Source organism: Echeneis naucrates, chromosome 12 (assembly GCF_900963305.1).
Source record: "Echeneis naucrates chromosome 12, fEcheNa1.1, whole genome shotgun sequence".
Lineage (NCBI taxonomy): Eukaryota > Metazoa > Chordata > Actinopteri > Carangiformes > Echeneidae > Echeneis > Echeneis naucrates.
Window position 1 is genome coordinate 2,095,459 of NC_042522.1, and position 19,292 is coordinate 2,114,750.

General features: G+C 40.3%; 1 protein-coding gene across 2 annotated transcripts in view; it reads left to right on the top strand.

Moving 5' to 3' along the window:
• The window catches only part of slc12a2 (solute carrier family 12 member 2), a 63,468-nt gene that overhangs the window by 20,630 nt on the left and 23,546 nt on the right, over positions 1-19,292 (top strand). For both annotated transcript variants that reach the window (XM_029515309.1, XM_029515308.1), the window contains exons 2-16: positions 4,270-4,389; positions 6,169-6,244; positions 7,909-8,004; positions 8,369-8,508; positions 9,314-9,424; positions 9,534-9,642; positions 9,734-9,861; positions 9,968-10,052; positions 10,143-10,297; positions 10,385-10,492; positions 10,593-10,716; positions 12,267-12,368; positions 15,948-16,103; positions 17,756-17,855; positions 19,007-19,118. In XM_029515309.1, coding sequence (XP_029371169.1) covers positions 4,270-4,389; positions 6,169-6,244; positions 7,909-8,004; positions 8,369-8,508; positions 9,314-9,424; positions 9,534-9,642; positions 9,734-9,861; positions 9,968-10,052; positions 10,143-10,297; positions 10,385-10,492; positions 10,593-10,716; positions 12,267-12,368; positions 15,948-16,103; positions 17,756-17,855; positions 19,007-19,118 — 1,722 coding nt within the window. The remainder of the gene's footprint in view (positions 1-4,269; positions 4,390-6,168; positions 6,245-7,908; positions 8,005-8,368; positions 8,509-9,313; positions 9,425-9,533; positions 9,643-9,733; positions 9,862-9,967; positions 10,053-10,142; positions 10,298-10,384; positions 10,493-10,592; positions 10,717-12,266; positions 12,369-15,947; positions 16,104-17,755; positions 17,856-19,006; positions 19,119-19,292) is intronic.

Sequence of the window (19,292 nt, forward strand, 5' to 3'; positions counted from 1 at the left end):
GTTATAATGGTAGTAGTCTGAAATAGCACGTAGGCAGACTGTGTGGCAGGGGAAATGCAATGTGCATGTCAGTAAGCTCATGAGTGAATAGGTGAATGTTTCCTGCAAGATTCCATTCTGTTATGGCACTGCAGACTCTGCATCAAATGTGTGCTCCTTACCACAGGATTAGGGTTGCGTGTGTGTGTGTGTGTGTGTTTTTTTTTTATTTATTATTATTATTATTTTATTTTTTTTTTTTTATATGCCCAACTGTGCAATTTGCAGGTAGGTAGGAGGAGCGACACAAACAGTGGGAGGTTCAGTCAGATGAGCCAGCACAGAGTGGGTTTCTGGTGATTTGATAGAAACTGAATCTTGGGCTATGTGTTTGGATCCTGGTTCCTATTACAGCAAGTTAAAAAAGAAGTGGACAAATGCTTGAAATATAGCTAAACCAGATTCATTCAACAGTCCGGTAATTGTAAAATAATAATCATGACTACAGATGTAATTGGGCTCTCACTCTGCCCAGTTTTCGGGCCCTAATAAATCAGCAAATAGGAAAACTCTACCTACATGTTATCTAACTGCAAAATCTTTTTTGTTACTGTTAATTGTGTTTGAGGCTAAAGACTGATTGACACACACACAAACTGTTTGATTAACCTGAAATGAAAGCCCCATATTAACAAAACTGCTGCAACAGCAGCTGTATTCCTTCATTAATGAGATCCTATTCAGTGACACAGGATGAGACTCTGCAAAACTTAAAAAAATAAAAATAAATAAATAAATAAAATCATTAGTAGGCCAGTATTCAGTTGGCACTTTCTACTGGTGCACGCACGTGGTTGTGAGTTTTGTAGAAAAACAGGGATGCATCCAAAAGAATAATGCTTTAGTATCTGTGACATACAGGTGTTTCCTGGAATGCAAATTGTGGACCAAATAAAGGTAAAAGATGTCTGTACTCCTGGAGAATAACCAGGGTTTAAAATTTGCACCTGCCACTTGCTAAATGTGGATAAAAATAATTAGACTTACTCGCCATTGGCTTGCTGATAAAATATGCCGCATACTTGCTTCACTAATAAGTGATTACTGTACACATTAAAACACACAGACACTACTGGTGTGATCGCATTTAAAATTTTTAATTTGTCCCTTAGAACCTTAAACCTGCATTCTATCTAACAGTGCCTTTATTATATGAATCAATTTACAAATGTGTAAATTGATTCATTCTGTTTCATTAATTCTGCCATTTATTTATTTATTTACTCAATGTTTAATACACTGAGTGTTCTTACTTTTAACTTTTGCTGGACTGTGTGCTGCCAACAAAATTACCATATTTTTCGCACTATAAGGCACATTTAAAATCCTTACATTTTCTAAAAAAACGGTAGTGCACCTTATGTATGAATTGTCGTGCTTACTGACCTTGAACCAATTTTATGTAGTACGCTGCACTCAAATCTGTCAAAATGTTTCGGTGTGACTGTGGTCAGTGATGAAGCCGCTCTGCTCGATGGATTGTCGGGAGTGCTTTTCTGTTGATTTCTTGCTGGAAACTGCTTAATTTACTGTTTTTCACAGCAGTCCACACACAATTCACCATGTAGAGTGAGTTGTTCATATTTCAACAAAATGCAACTCAATTGCTGAAATCACTTCACAAACTACTAAATAAATGCTTTTCTGTTGATTTCTTGCATGAAACTGCTTAATTTACTGTTTTTCAGCATTCCCAGCTGACATAGGGACGTGGTATTAACGTTGGACCTTGGTTGGATATGGGTTGAAACGTCACACAATGTTAGATAACTAATTATGTAGTACTGGGAACCAACCACCATCCAACATTTAATCAATGTTACCTTACTATAATTGGACGTCAAGTCAACGTTAGGTTTTTAACGTAAACCCAATTTTCAAATCCACAGCATAATCCAATTATAATCAAATGTTGCGATACAAAGTTGTTCCAACGTCACACTAACTTCAGGTGTTTGCTATCTCTGGCCACGGAGTACGCTTACCTCCACCACTTTTTGTAATACGGTACGTACTGTGCTTCAAAAAAATATTACTGTACATTAAAATGTGAGTGTATTTTTCTGTATTTGTCACAACTGAGCAATATTCTGAGTTATTGTGAATGAGGTGAATAAAGTTCCACTTACCTGACAGTTATGTTTCACTTTAAATATGTTTTATCATGCGCCTTATAACCTGGTGTGCCTTATATATGAAAATAGACCCGTTCATTGATATTGTGCCTTATGGTCTGCAAAGTACGGTACATTGTATTGTCTTACCAGAGCAATAACATAATCCTAAATTACATCAAGGCACTTTACATGTAGCGCAGGTCTAGACCAAACTCTTAATAAAATGATTTAGAGAGACACAACAGATCTCCCCCAATGAGCAAGCACTTGGTGACAGTGGCAAGGAAAAACTTCCTTTAAGAGGCAGAAACCTCAGGCAGAACCAGGCTCAGGCTCTGTTATGGCAGATGGCTGCACCCTCTCTCAATTTGAGTTGAGAGAGAGAGAGAGAGAGAGAGAGAGAGAGAGAGAGAGAGAGACACACATGGTGGGGGGTAAAGTTGGGTAGAGTAGGGAGAGATGAGAGCAGGAGGAGAGGATATTCAAAACAGGTGCAGGCAGGAACATATGATGCTGCATGAAGTTCATGGAGATGATGCTGGATGGAGTTAATGAAGATGTGGAAGCAGCAGGCGTTGCAGGGACATCGGGTAGTGATGATTCACCACCTGCAGGTTGAGGAGAGGAACTGGGAGAGACAGAGACTTTGGGAAAACATGGTTAGTAAATACAGTGCACATGCTTAGAACTGGGACAGACAGGGATTTAGGAGAAGCATGGTTATTGATATGTCGGCGCATGCAAGGGGAAACAGAGAGAGAGAGGGAGAGGTGCTCAGTCCTTCCCCCAGCAGTCTAAGCCTAAAGCAGCATAGCTAAAGACTAAATGAACTTTCACATTTTAACTATAAGCTCTGTCTTACAGGAAAGTTTTAAGCCTGGTCTTGAAAATTACTAAAGAGTCGGACCAATACTGGAAGTTGGTTCCATAGAAGAGGAGCCTGATAACTGAAAGATCTGCCTCCAAATTTACTTCTGTAGACTTAAAGAACCACAAGTAAACCTCCATCTAGAGAGCGGAGTGGCCAACTAGGTCAGTAGGGAAAGCATCTATCTATCTATGGTTGGAAGAAGACATCAGATTGTTTTTAAGTCGATGTGAAATTGGCCCCCAGTTTTCAAATTGTTATTATTACCCTAACCCAACCAGTTTAGAGTCATCAGTTAGACTAATGTGAAGTAGTGTTTTGGAAAATGAGGATGAAGGCCCTTTTAAGCAGGACAGCATAAGAACATTTTCAGCATATGTTTTGTCCTCACATGTTTCACATGTTCTATGTGTTGTAATGAGCTCTGTAGCCTCTAGCTAGCTGACTATCATATAAAATTATGGCATAAAAATTATGCTGATGACTCATTTTTGTTCAGCTGTTGAAAGGATAGTTGGAGCAGTTCTGAAGTCATGCTGTTAGGCTTATTTTAGTCTGACACCTTTCTCTGTACAATCCTGCAGCTCAGTGGAGGCAGGTAATGCTTTGAAAACCTTCACAATAAGTGCAGAGGAATGCTTTTGATCATCCTGAGGTCATTGCTGGAGCTATAAATGATAGTGGCGCAGTAACTGAGATCTCACCATTGTCTGTGAAGAGAGCGGAGGCTTTGTGTATTTTAACTGTTGCAGTAACACAACACCAGACTTCCTTTCTTGGTGCGTCAGTGTTTTTAAGAGCTGCTGTTGCCAAGAGGCATGTGACGTGTGTCAGCCAGAGGACCACAAATGCATGATATTATTCATACAAGTCAAATACATTCATTAATGCATTAATCTTCTATCGCGTATCTGTTTGTGGGTCGCAGGGGGGTAAACGCATGACATGATTATTGTTCTTGTGCTTTTCAAAGGCTTATTCATGTAGTTGTCTGATGGGAATGTAATCAAGTAAAATCTTTGCAAACAATTTTCACTGAGGGCCCATCTATATATAAACTTCTACTTGTATTTGATTTTGACAAGAATGGCTTTGTTGGAGACACTGGATCTTTATGAATCATCATTCACCTCTTTTAGATTAATCTGGCTCTGGTTTCACTGAGCAGGAGCTGAAGGAGTTTTGAGGTCTAGATTTCACAATGGCTCAGTGGATTAACACAATTTATTTCTCTGTGTTACTCAGGAGCCATTTGAGGATGGGTTCGCCAATGGAGAAGAGCTGACCCCAGCTGAGGAAGCTGCGGCCAAAGAAGCAGCCGAATCCAAAGGAGTGGTGAAGTTTGGCTGGATCAAAGGGGTCCTGGTGAGTTCCTCCTGAACTGTAGAGTTTTTTAAACATTGATTTTAATGATTCCTGAGTAAAACTTGTTATCGAAATCTCAATATGGCCTGATTCAATACTAAAATCAGAGTACAGTATTTAATAAATGTAAAATGTGGCGCAACCCAAAAAGGTATTCTGCCTGTGAAGTAGACCAACTAAAACTACATCAGCATATGCAGATTTTTTTTCATAAAAACATTCATCAATTTATTCATTTTCTACCACTTATCCGTTTCCGGGTCGCGGGGGGTGCGACTCACACTGGGTGAGGGTGGGGTCATCCTGGACAGGTCACCAGTCCATCGCAGGGCCAACACACAGAGACAGACATACAGCCACTCACATTCAGACCTATAGACAATTCAGAGTCACCAATTAAAACATGATGAACATGATGTCTTTGGACGGGAGGAAACCCACGCAGGCACGGGGAGAATATGCAAACTTCATGCAGAAAGGCCCAATGGAATTGACCCCTCTACCTTCCTGCTGTGAGCAACAGCGCTAACCACTATGCCGCTGTGCTGCCCCAAATACACTGCAGATCTTCCTATTTCTACTGTTGTATTGGGAGGTGTCGATAGTTAGGTGGCCATGGGAGTTCAACTCCCTGCAACTTAAGGAAATGTGCAAAAAAAAAAAGAAAAAAAGAAAAGCATAGAAACACAAATAAATTCACATCTTTGTTAATACAACACAAAAGAAGTGTTTTCAGGGGCATCCTCTACAAAGTGGCTGACCTGCTGAAACACTTAGTAAAGTAATGCTTTATGTGTGGGACACATGACACCTTCTACAATCTAAAAGATCTTTAGTGTAGTATGAGAAAGTTAAATTCACATCCAGAGTGTATAAACTGCCCAACTCAATGTTCCCTGAAGTTTTGCAGCTCTAATGATGAGGCGGCCTCACTGTTTGCTCAGGCCTCTTCTCAGGTCTATGATTAGAACAGATTTTGGACTGATCTTAATATTTCTCTGTGACCAGTAAAGCTCATAGTAGTGGACCTGAGCTACTTATTGTGCCACTACATAGAAGAATGTGAACTGCGAGTGTGAGGAGGTGACACTCTATGAAGGATTGTGGACCATGCGAGTGAATTACTGGTGGTTCAGAGAGCAGTTTGCTGGTTGGATCACACTCAGCTGTTTGATGTGTTTCATTTTATTGAAAGAACAGTCAAATAAGGATGAATTTTTCACATCAAGATGTGTCTGGATTGGATCATTCCTGCTTTTATTTTGACAGAACTGTTACTTACTTCCCCTCGAATGTAAACTTTGCACTAATTCTCATGTCTCCTGGTTTCTAACGGATTTTTTTTAATTTTTTTGTGGTGTGAGAGTAACTTGTATAACAGTGGGGTGTTAGCCCACAGGTATCACTTAATTCTATCTGATAAGGTTAGTCAGCCCACAGACAAAGTGTACACCATACGCACATTTATTATTTGTCTATTATAGTTCATTTGTTCGCGTTGCTGCCTCGATAGGAAAAAAACACAGTAGGGAGATGTTCCAATGCAGTGGATGGATTGATTGATCAGGTTGAAGAGGTATATGGCTAGATAGATAAGTAGACATCAATGGATGGTTTTTAAATGCGATTACAAGTGTTGACTGTCTTTTTAGCTGTTAGTAGCTCTCATTTTTTTCTTTGTCATCACCTAAAAATGAGGATTGAAAATCCTAATTATCTACTCTTATGAAATTTTCTGCTAGTTGTGCACCAACAGCAACTCTCATACCCATACTACAGGTCCGCTGCATGCTGAACATCTGGGGTGTGATGCTCTTCATCCGCATGACATGGATCGTGGGTCAGGCTGGAATTGGTAAGTAGAGAGCTGAGTCTTTGAATTAGAAAAAATCAGCGGTTCTGAACCCTTCCCAGCTCTGTGCAAATTGAGTTTTGGACACAGGAAGTTGTGTGCAGTCAGATTGTGGTTAAAGATGTGGCACTAAGGAGTAGGCTGTTTGTTTCTTTTCAAAAGAATTTTGTTTCTTGCATTACAGTTTCAGGCTGAGGAGCTAAAAAAAGTTTAACATTGGAACTGCAGTGCGTTACAGTTACAGTTACAGTGTTATTTTGTTTTAGATAATCTGAAACATCAGTCTGAGAATGTCACTCGGCTGCAACGTAATGAGGCTATATGCTCACTCCTTTCCTAAAACATCCATTCATTATCTTTAACTCTTATCCTTGGGTGTGTAGTGGGTGACATGGGACATTCCCAGCTGACATTAGTCAAGGTGGGGTGGTCCACCACGGACAGGTCACATATAGAGAAAACAAACATTCACACTCAAACATTTTAGTCACTCATTACAATATACTCATTATACTAGATTCTATCTAATGATCAGGGGTAGACTCCACTTGTTTAAAATCTCGGTCTCAAAATGGACTCATAGGCAACTGGACTCGTATTTGTCTAAGAAGACGTTGAAGACGTTTTGCCTCTTATCCAAGGGGCTTCATCAGTTCATGTTGGTTGGTCTACTAGCCGCACTAGTCTGACCAAGGCAGTGCAGAAGGACTGGCGGGGGGGGGGGGGGGTGCCCACACAGGAAAAACATGCAAGCTTCACAAGTAAGTGGGGTCAAAATAATTTTTGCACCACACCATGTTTTCAGGCTGTCCTAACGTGTGTGTGGACCCTACTAGTAGTTAAGTTAAGTTTCCAAGAAATTTATGCAAGTCTTTGTTATGTGTTTTTTGTGCGTGTGCTCACCTTTCAGGCACTTTTTGATGAACGTCATTAGAGCATTAGATCTGAATCGGTCCTATGACGACTAAACACAGACCAAACCAGTCTGGACTGGTATTGCCCTGTGAACACTGTCGGACCTGTGTCATGAGACTGCAGAGGTGTGTCGTGTGTAGGCAGCTTCAGATTGGTGTGATTTGACCCCTGACTACTGAGTGTTAATGTGATAATGTGGTAATGACTAATGGGTTGGTGTCTCACCACGATCCCTTAGGTTCATACAAGAGATTGGCTTAAGTATAACAGGATTTTTCACTGCGATAACCACAGATGTTCATTGTATCCAAATAACAAATTTAATGTCAAAAATAAACAAAATCAAATTTTAAACTGACTAAAGATTCTATTCAGACAATTTAAAGAGAAAATAAAACCAATTAGCTCTTTTATTGGTTTGGAGGAATAATGAGTAAAAAATTTAGCCACTGGTGGTTTTTTGATGCTTCTCATTTTCACTGTTACGCAGGCCACACACACAGACCAAACAGTGACATTGTTTCACTTTGATGTGACAGAGGTTGCATGTAACTGTTAAATTCATCCATGGTTGTGTAGAGGGCTCAGTGAGCAGTGTGGCACATCGCTGGTGTTTGCTCACATCTTGGTGCTCACTGGTTGGAGTCACACTCCACACACAAGCAAAATATCACCACTGAGTGACACATGAGGCAGACATGGCAGTGGTGACTTCACACAAAATTCACACTGAGCTTTTCTTTCTTCCACAGCACTCTCCTGTTTGATTGTTATCATGGCGACCATAGTGACAACTATTACTGGTCTCTCCACCTCCGCCATTGCCACTAATGGGTTTGTACGAGGAGGTAAATGTCATTGTCTTCGTCTTTAGTCAGAGAAAAAACACGGCTCTCATAACCTCATCCTGCTTACAGGGAGTAAACCACTATGACCAGCTTTCAGTCTTGACAACAGAGTCAGTGCTACAGAACCTCTCTCAGCCACAACATGAGGAGAATCCATGTCAATATCAAACATTATTTATTTACATGTAACAATTTGGAACATAATAATAACTATCAGCTGTGTGTGTGTGTTTGTTATACTTGCTTCAAGATCAATCCTGTTTTATTCAATTTATGAAGTCAATCCTTCCTATAAATTCATTTCAAAGTAGCTCCAATTTTCCCAGCTGTTGGCCTTTACCACTGTCTTTTTTTCTATTCCCAGGTGGCGCATACTACTTAATTTCCAGGAGTCTGGGACCAGAGTTTGGAGGCTCTATTGGTCTGATCTTTGCCTTTGCCAATGCAGTGGCTGTAGCCATGTATGTTGTGGGCTTTGCTGAGACTGTGGTACAGCTACTTACTGTAAGTCTTGCACCGCTTCATGCCACTTTCAGATATTTAGATAGACTGTCTGAGCCCTGCCACCCAAGGTCATGCAGATGGAGAAGCTCTTAACACCACTATTATTGTTATCAGTGCTCGTAATAGTGACTTTACAAGCATTGATTATTGACACTCCAACTGTTCATCAACCCATTAATTTGAGCGTTTCCTGGAGTTGTCCTGATCAAACAGCAGCTATCCTGGAATTCAATTCTTTTTCACTGTTGTGCTGTGAAGCAGCTAGCAGTGACTGTTTTAGAGCAGTGAAGAAGAATTGGTTTCTAGTCAATGGTGTCACATTAGCCCTTAGCCCTTAAGTGTTAGCTATCAGGCAATGTGTTCCTGGGAAATCCAACCAGTAAAAACGCAACATGTGCAGGATGTAACTCATTTTGAAGGAGTGGAACAAGCACAGAAGGTCGTATGTATTCATTCATTCATTCATTTTTAGGCTGGCAGTTTAGATTGACCTGTTATTCATGATTTTGATTGTGTTTCAAAAGAGGCCTGAATATTGTGTCACAAGTACAGATTTGGTGATACATGGTTAATTAATTAGTAATGGACCCTTCTTTTGTTTGTTTTATGTTGTTGCCTTCATCGTGCACTAAAAAAGTCAATCATCTATTAAAGGACAGGCCTGACTTAATGAAGCAATCAGCAGTCCAATTTATTACTGACCTGTATTTACAGTGTAATATCCTCTAAGGCAAGTGATGAAATTAAAAAAAAATTGTCTTTATTTATTTTCTGTCTGATGCCTGGGGCTTATATTGTGTCTTAGGGTGCAGATGCTCTCATGACGGATGAAACGAATGACATCCGGATCATCGGGACCATCACAGTCATCGTTCTCCTTGGCATCTCTGTGGCAGGAATGGAATGGGAGGCCAAGGTAAGAACAGGACTAGAATCAAACTCCCTCAGCCTCAGGGCACTCAGTTGAACTGATTCATTCTTTGGCCAGTGGTGTCCAACTCTTGGGTCAATTTTGTTGCCCTTAGGCCCAGATCTTCCTGCTGATTGTTCTCATCACAGCCATTATCAACTACTTCATTGGGAGCTTCATCACCATCAAGTCAAAGGAAGCTATGGGCTTCTTTGGCTATGACGGTAGGAAGCATTTTAGGAAGACTTATTGTTTATTTTAGATTGATTTATCTGCTGCCTTTCTACTGTGTTTAAACCTTTGTTTCCCCATCAGGCTCCATAATGTGGGAGAACATGGGTCCAGACTTTCGAAAAGAAGAGACATTCTTTTCTGTCTTTGCCATATTCTTCCCTGCAGCCACTGGAATTTTGGCTGGAGCCAACATTTCTGGGGACCTTGCTGTAGGTTGCCTATACTTATTTACAAAATATAATGCATCTGTAGGTATACAACATCTGAAGTGTATGCTGCTGTCTATTTTTTTGTTTGTTTGCTTGTTTGTTGCAGGACCCACAGCTGGCCATTCCCAGAGGAACACTTCTGGCCATATTAGTCACAGGAATAGTCTACCTGGGTGTTGCTATTTCAACAGGTACTGTGGTATCTACTGTTTATTCTGCTCTATGGTTATTCCTTTATTACTGATCAGATTGACATGTACAAAATCCCTGTGTCACAACAGGCTCCTGCATTGTGAGAGATGCCACTGGGAGTGGGAACGACACTGTCAGCTCTCAGTTTATGTCCAATTGCACGGGTGCTTCTTGCAAATTCGGCTATGACTTCTCTTTCTGCAGTGAAAATAAATGCCCCTATGGACTCCATAATGATTTCCAGGTATGAGGGAGTTTTCAAGGGATGTTTCAAACTATGATGTTGGTTTCAAGGTGATAAGGTTCTCTTTGCATTGAATTCTGTTTGTAGGTGATGAGCATGGTTTCTGGCTTTGGGCCCATCATCACTGCAGGAATCTTCTCTGCCACTCTGTCCTCAGCTCTGGCCTCTTTGGTCAGTGCACCAAAGGTTTTCCAGGTAAGGCCCACCTAAAGCACATCAAATGTTCTAATTTGTTCTAATGTGTTCCATTGAAAATCAGTGAGCATGAAGAACCCAACTTTTTCACTCCCCACAGGCCCTGTGTAAAGACAACATCTATCCCGGCCTGAGCTTGTTCGCCAAAGGTTATGGCAAGAACAACGAGCCCCTCCGAGGCTACATTCTTACATTTTTCATTGCTCTGGCCTTCATCCTTATTGGTATGGCTGCACATACTGCTCATTCACACCTAAACGGTTAGGCATTATTACTGTGTGTGATCCCAGTAGAAATGAGCCTAAAGGCTGTGGTCTCACAGACTTATTGGACTGAATCAATAACATAATGATTAACATTTCATTCAGATGTAACATTTCATTTGACAGGTTTGTAATTATAGTGTAAATATAGTTCATTTGGTGCAGTGTTTTCAAGGATATGATTACAATTTTTATAAACTCCTTAAGAAATCACATCCCAGTAAAGTGAAATATCTATATGACAGACTAGAAATAGGCAAAACCTAGAGAAGCAATTTGAGAATAGAAAATGACTCTTCTTTAAAATATTCCAAAAATGTAGTGTTGTCTCTAACTGTCTGAGCATATGTGTAGAGCTCTGCAGCACAGCGGAGAGCTGAAGATAAAGCTAAAGCTTTAAAATTAAATCTCCACTTTACATAATCTGGTTTAAATGTACATACATATCAAAATTCGTCACGATGAAAACTAATAAAACTCATAGTTTCATGTTGACATTCAAGGTGTACGGATTGATTTCCAAATTATCAATTATGTGTCAAGGAGCACAAAGGAAAACGTTCCACCATTAACTGGTGGAACTGATGTTTGACTGATCCTGCGTCATATTCTCAACATAAATCCTAACATCTAATTATCTGATCAGCGTAAACTGATGTACATTAAACTCAGAGGCTGTGGTTGCATAACTTTAGAAAAGAGCCACACCTTTACTGTGATTAGGTGCCATACATGTGCATCAGTGTGTAAACAAACATAAAACTACACCCATACATTAGGAACAGAAATGTAACTGACACAGCTCAAACACAACAGCAATCACACTATGTATATCAGTGGTGCATGTTTCCTATCTATTAATTCATAATTTTAATAATGCATAAGGTTGAGGATTTTACACTATCATTTTGTCTGTGAAAACGTCATTGATATCCATGGAAAATTGGTGTTGTAACTGAAGTGTTTCAAGCTTAACAGAATCTGAACCATATGAATTTGAATCACGTCAAATCACAAAATCAGCAGCAGTTGCTGGCTCCATGTCCATTGACCAAAGTTTTAACATGTTGACCATGGTGAGGTCCATAATTTAAGATCTCTGGAAATCCAGCCAAATTATGATGGCACACAATATCATGCTTTTGTAACGAGAATATATGTATAATTATTCTGTTTTGATTCTTACCTTGTATTTCAATCAAAGCAATGAAATGGGGGAAAAAAAGTTACATATGGTAGGAAATATTGTGATATTTAATATTATTGAGCAGAATGCTTAATGGTCCTCTGAGGCCCTTGGTATTTCTACTACACTTGATGCCAGCCTTTTGAGCTGCAGGACCCAGTGTCTGACTGATGGTTCTGTACTAAGGACTTGATACCAACGGGCCTCAGGGTCTTCACCCAGTAAGAAGTAATGGAGCTTTCTGATCTTTTGTCTGACAGGGCTGGAGAGCAGGAAGAGGTAGACTGGAGTTTGAGATCTAACCCCTTATGTTTTCCCATTGCAGCTGAGCTGAACACGATTGCCCCCATCATCTCCAACTTCTTCTTGGCTTCCTACGCCTTGATCAACTTCTCTGTGTTCCATGCCTCACTGGCCAACTCACCAGGTAAAACTAATAGCCCAAAACAGGAGAAAATAAGTCATTAGGTCCAGGACTAAGACAACAGAGGAGATGTCCCTTATTTTAAAAACAGAAGTTCATCAGCTGAGTCACGAGTCAGACTGTGATTAACAGTGATTGTGATGGCTTTCAAAAGGAATTACTTGTAGCACAGAGACATGAGAGAGCTTAGGGCCGGGTCACATCAGTACATCCAGGGAAAATCTGATCTCAAAATGAATGTGAATTTCCTCTTTACACCAAAGAAGCAGACAAATTAGCAGTTATGATTCCAACAGGGACTTTCATCAACAATTTAACAGTTGTCTGTTAGCATTAGGGCAATGTTCAGGTGCTGTATCGAGAGGTGCACACACGGACAACATGCGGACAGCATGCACAAATATATCAATCACAATTTAAAAGATTTGGAGAAAGTTGATTTTTATTTTTTTTGCAGTTAAAATATCAAAACTGATTTAACAAATTGTCAAGCGTCAGCTGCGACTGCTTTACAATTTCCTTCATTACTACTGCAACTGTAGCTTTAAACTGGACTGAATATCAACTCTTGGCTGTTAATGTAACTCAGATATTTACAACAATGTTTATTGAGATGCTACTTTAATCTTTACTCAGTCATTGTACCATTGGATCAAAACAGTGATTTTAAATGGCCAAGTGATGATGACGAGTGACAGTTGTGTTTTGCCTTTGGCGCCATGAAACCCTGTCAAGCATTATGTCACTGTCATTTTGTTGTTGCATCAGACCAGTTTGCCAGCAGCTGTAATGTAACTAGGACAATACACTATCATGAATTATCTCTGATCCTAAGTAGGTCTTGTCACTAAGGTGAGGGTCTGTTGTGCACATTACTAGAAACTGCTTTGTTATATTGTTATATTAAGTTATGAGTATGGTTTGTTCATCAAAATTCTGGAAAAAAAAAAATCACTTAGCTCCAGCTGTGTCCATCTGTGCAGATTGTTTTGGTTTTTATGGCTCCATATTTTCAGATGTCTCTTCTTCTTTTTTTTTTTTTTCTTTTTTTTTTTTTTTTAAAGATTGGAACGTAACTTGGGATGCATGGAATGGTGGTATTCTGAACTGTTCACTGACTTTATTAGATGATTGGATGAAGTGGTTTGATCAACAGCCACGATGAAACCAGGATGCTCAGAATCAGGTTCTATTACAGCAGTTGAACACTCCTTCTGTCTACACTAAGCTAGGTTGCAACCACATGTTGTCTGCATTACTCAAAATCTAAATTGTTGCTTGTCCCCACACCAAAAATCTCAACTAAATGTGTGATTTAGTGATTCAGTATTGAAAGGAAATTTTGATAAGAGATTAAAAATAATTTGAGTTCAATCCTGACTGTGCAGTGAAGGATGTAGAGCCCATGTTCTACATCATTAGGTTTCTTAATATCAGCTTGAGCAACTTTGCTGTAGCTATTTTGACAAAACCTGACTCCACCCTTCATCTCCCAGCCAATCCAAAAATAATCAGAAAGGAGGGGCATGTGTAGATGTTTAATAAAATGTAACTAACTGAGTGATATACATGTTTATACAATTGTTCTTGTACAGTCATCAAAAAAAAGGAAATTTTATATTATAGAGACCACCGTTTTTGCTTTGGTCTGTAAATGTCTTTATTTCTGCTGTAAGGTTAAACATTTTAACATGAGACACTCACTGTTGGAGTAATTGCATTGGCACTTGGTGGGGTTCAGTAAGGGGCAACAACACTAGATTCCGCTCTGGCCTTTTTAAAACTGTGATGGAAACATTGTTCCTACTGTGTTGGTGTAGTGACAGATCTTGGACAAATCTATCCAAATATAACCTGAACAATCTGCATAGATTTTTTTTTTTTTTTTAATATAATTTGGGTGAACTGACCCTTTAAACTGAAGACTGAATCGCTGAATGAAATGTTTTTTTATATATTGAGCTCTGTGCTTCTCTCTCCTTCAATACCAAACCTCTAGCAGAACTTCAGGTACAGATTCTTTATCTGTTTCTTATTCTCCAAGCGGGTCATATAATTCCATGGGCTTAAACGGTACATGACTCAGTCAAAGGGCAGCAATAATACACGTATTCCCTGCCTCTGTAATCAAAAACTATAAACCACATTTGGTGTTCTGGCCTCTTTGGGGCTAATCCGCTTCCTTTCCTGGGGACATATAAAATCCCTGCATGGTGCTGAAAGAAGCAACACCATCAATGTACCCTTTATGTCTTGTGGTTTGTTTTAGACTTTTTCATTGTGTAACCACGCACAGTCCACCTGCATCCCATCACTAAAATCCCACTAGTCTAGTTTCAGTGGTACCCAGTATATAAATCTGGTCCCTAACAGTCGGTGTAACTTCCTGGGCTCCAGTCTAACAGGCTGCTAACTCCCATTCTTTGCCACAACTTAAACCGTAACTTCCAACTTTAAATCCATACTTTTTAACAACATTTACTGAAGACAATGTTAACACAGACAATTATTGCAGAGGATTTCACTTATTGAGGTTTCCCCCAGCATTTCCTGAGTTTTCAGTTTGATGTAATATTGTCAAAAAAAATAAACAAAGGAGTTGGACCTCAGCTGAACCTCAAAGTTTTACTGTACAGGATTTTCCAAAACAAGAAATTAGCATATGGCTGGACAGTGATGTAAAAAGCTTCATGACACCTGGAGCAAACCTGCTGTTGCCACATCACACAGGATAGATGAACTGCAACACAACCCAGTCAGAGACAGACTGGGGTGGGTGGATAGAATTAACATGGTTAGCAGTAGATCAGAGCCTGGGTCTTTCTGAGGTCCAGTTTATCAGGTCCGATCAACGTTATTGAAACATATTTGCTTCATTGCTTAAGCCTCGCTTCCGTTGGATGTGATATGAGAGGTTTGCTGCAAATGCCAGAAATACTTCTGTCTGTTATTGCCTGCTACTTGACAGTTCAAATGTCATCCAAAGGGTGATGTCCAACTCAGCGACATGGCATTGGGCACAACTCAGGGAGAATGGAAAGTATATGACTGGCCCCTGCTTTTAGGGTCAAGCTAAAAACAATGTGGGTAAATGTAATCATTCAGTGTCGTCATTAATGCCATTAGAGGAGAGCCAGTCCTCCTGTATTTGCTTATTGTCTGAGCTGCAGAGTTTGAGCTCTTAGGGCCTGTTGCCGCAGCTCTTAAAAAAAGGTAGCAACCAGGCTGCTTTCTGTGTCATGGATACATTCAGAGATACACGTCTGTGCCATTGTGTGTGATTGGGGGCAACTCAATGACAAGCTCACTTGCCCAGCACGTCATCTCTCTCCTGCTCCTGTTTATTAAGCTGGGGAGGTGTGGTCAAATTTGACTGGTGCATTTACAAACAGCATCTGACAAATCCTGTATGGTATATCTTTAATATGAGGTGTATTTCCTCCGTTTACCGTAATCAATAATGTAGTAAACCTTATAATCCCCATACAGTGTGTGATTAGCACTGGGTTTGCTACTAGTTTGTTTTTAAAATGTCCTTTGTGCTGGTTGCTCTGTTGTGACTTGTGTTCATCGGTGCTGCAGGATGGCGCCCCAGCTTCAAATATTATAATATGTGGGTTTCTCTGGCTGGAGCCGTCCTGTGCTGCGTGGTGATGTTTGTCATCAACTGGTGGGCCGCTCTCCTCACTAACGTCATCGTCATGGGTCTCTACATCTATGTCAGCTACAAGAAGCCAGGTGAGTTCATGAGTACACTCTCTCAACACCCTTCCTGGGATATTGTTCGGGCCTACTTCTCTCAAGGGGTTGATGTACTGCAGAGTTCTCCTGGCATCCACGGTCGACACAGTGAGGGACAGCTCACCTTGTGGAAAAGTCAGCCTGGAAGTGGGGGCCAATTTAGAGGCTTCAACGTGGGCATAGAATATTTTAAAGGCATCTGAGGGATATGGATATCAGGGCCATTCACTGTCCCATTTGCTACAGTCAATGATGGTTTTAATGGCCTTCCACATGTTCCAGTGGTCATCGGTGAAAAGTTACCCTGAATTTTAAGAGCATAAACCACCTTTGCTCTTTTAACTATGGCCTTCAGGTTTGACTTGCTTTCCTCAGTGCCAGCATATCTGTAGATCTGAAGGCTGAATCCTGCACCTTCAGCAGGCTCACCATCTCTCCATTCAGCCAGGGTGTCTGTTAAGGCCAGAATGTGATCCTCCTATAACTGTAGACGGCTGACTCATATTTCTCCAGATCAACCTTCCCTCGTTGCTCCAGCACCTTGCAGTCCTGAAACAAGGGAACAGCTCTACTGAGTCACAAAGTAATTTTGTTTTGTGTAAGCCTATTGTGCCTGACCACAGGACGATGAGGGGGAATGAGCATGAGAGAAATATGGTTGGAAAAGCTCACATTGGTTGGGCCTCTTGCCTGTTGGTGTTCCAGGTCCAGTATGTTGTTTCCGCTGGTTACTATGGAGACATGTCCATCAGCTTAGCGTGATTACAGTCCAACAACACAAAGAATGCCTCCAGATGTTTGTTTTGGAGTGGTGCTATTGGTGCTAGCACTTTGGGGAACATACACAGTCACATTAAACACAGCTTTAAACTTCCGCCGAAGGTAGTGTGGCTGTCACTTCAGCATCAGATATCCCACTGCCTCTGAACAATAGCTGATAATAGTACAGTTGGTACACCAATCCTCATTGATACAGGTGGGTTTTCCCCAACAGCTGATTGGACTCAGCTCAGATGAAGAGTAGCCCCTCATTCTGGTAAGCTCCATCAGGCATGTTGTTATTTGGCTTTAGAAATAAAGGAAACATTTAGAGGAGGAGTTCTATTTTATTTACGATGAATTAATTGATTATTAGAATTGTGATTATTATTAATTTTTGATATTTTGACAGATGGACTGAAAAGGTATAAATGATACATATGTACATGTAGGCAGGGGGAAGAATGAAAGTGTTTGATAATAATTATAATGAGTGAAGAAGTATGTTTCCAGGGAGTGTTTTCAGCCACAGATGTAGGTTATAATTTTATGCTAAATAGGAAACAGGAAAACAAGGATTTTAAGATGCCGCACGTGTATATCAACTCTCAACAGTGTTGGACTGTTTATACTTTTCCTAAGTGAAAAATATATCACACTATTTAGTCATACACTGAGCCCTTAAACACACATCTTGCACCTCTTCAAACAGAGCTGGTCTTGGGCATCTGTGTGCACTCGGTTTGACCTGCAGCTACACACACAGAAGAGGCCTTCTCAGTGCCTGTAAAACCACATGAGCCTGGTGGCCTTTGGCCTAGTTGGATGACCTGTAAACACTCTTCCTAATCGCACTGTGTGTTTCTGCCTGCATGCATCCTCCCCTCCAGATGTGAACTGGGGCTCATCCACCCAGGCTCTGACCTACCACCAGGCCCTGACTCACACTCTGCACCTCAGTGGAGTGGAGGATCATATCAAGAACTTCAGGTACAAAAGAAAAAGAAGCACACGCAATAACTAAATATTCCTGTATTTGCTGTCAATAACACTAAACCAAGTGGTATGAGTACTTAATGCGACTAAAAGTGTAGATGGCCGCTAAGTAATGCTGATGCTCTAGGCTTTACAAGGCCTGTAGGAAAGATTTATTGAAATTTCACACTTTCAAAATTGTAAGCTATTTCTCATATCTGTTGTCTATGTACCATTATGATGTGTAAGGCTTGTGAATGGAAAAACGCAAGGCAACAAGGGGTGCTTAATTTGTCATAGCAAACTAATAGCTAAGGTATCAGAACACTGTCTAGATGTCTTTGAACACAACACAAGTCTCTTTCATGCTAATGATATTGCAGTAAAACTTAAAACTTTCTGTTGTGTGTAAAGTTTTAGTTTAGTCTCTTTTTTACGTGGTCTAAAGCCACCAATTAGATTTCAATTTTGTCAGTGTTTCATAGTTAACAGGCTGCTGATAACTGAAGACCTTCTGCTCAATCCAAGTGCAGGTTAGGTGTTGGTTTCATCCACATCTCCTCTCTGATGTTAGCTGATCATTTCAAAAGTATATAATAAAACATTACCTGTGACTGATGAACCTACAGGGGGAGGCAGAGTTATTACACTGAAGTTCAACAATCTTGAAAATAGACAATTTAATCATTGTTTAAGATGCTTGATTGTTTGGTAAATTCCTTCTAATAATTGTTAAACTAAGGATCTAAGCATGTGAAGTAGATGTAGTTTACGTCTTCATTTCAGTGGTCATTCTCCAGATTCTTTCATGTGCATGTAATGGTGCAATGCTGTTTCTGAAGATGTATTAGTGATGATGTTCCCATGGCAGCAAACCAAGCAGGAGATTAAAAGGTATCTAATGGTGTCCTCAGAATGACTCTGGAGTTGTTCTTAGCTCCTTCATGTCTGCTCTCATCACCTCCATTAAATCTCTAGGTGCTTAACAGATTTGCTTTGATGTGCGCTAGCCTGTCTCTGGGTTGCTGTTTTTTTTTGGGTGGGGGTTTTACGATATTATTTTTTTTCTTCTGTGCTCAGAAGACAAGAGGCAGCTGTAACATGTTTGGATATAAACACAAATTGTTGCTGACTTACTGATGTTTTCTGTCTTCTGTTTTCTGTAGACCCCAGTGTTTGGTCATGACGGGTTACCCTAACTCTCGGCCAGCTCTCCTGGATCTGGTCCACAGCTTCACCAAGAACGTTGGCCTCATGATCTGTGGTCACATTCGCACAGTGAGCTTCTTTCTCAATTTTTTTTCCCCCTGTGGTTTTTAAAAAGCTCTTAAGCCCATTAACGGTAACATGGGGCTTTCAGGTCAGGCCAATATTATTGATTAAATACTGGTGACGATTTCACTTTCAGACAATCTGACAATGGTTGACATGTCACACATTGTCACTACTATT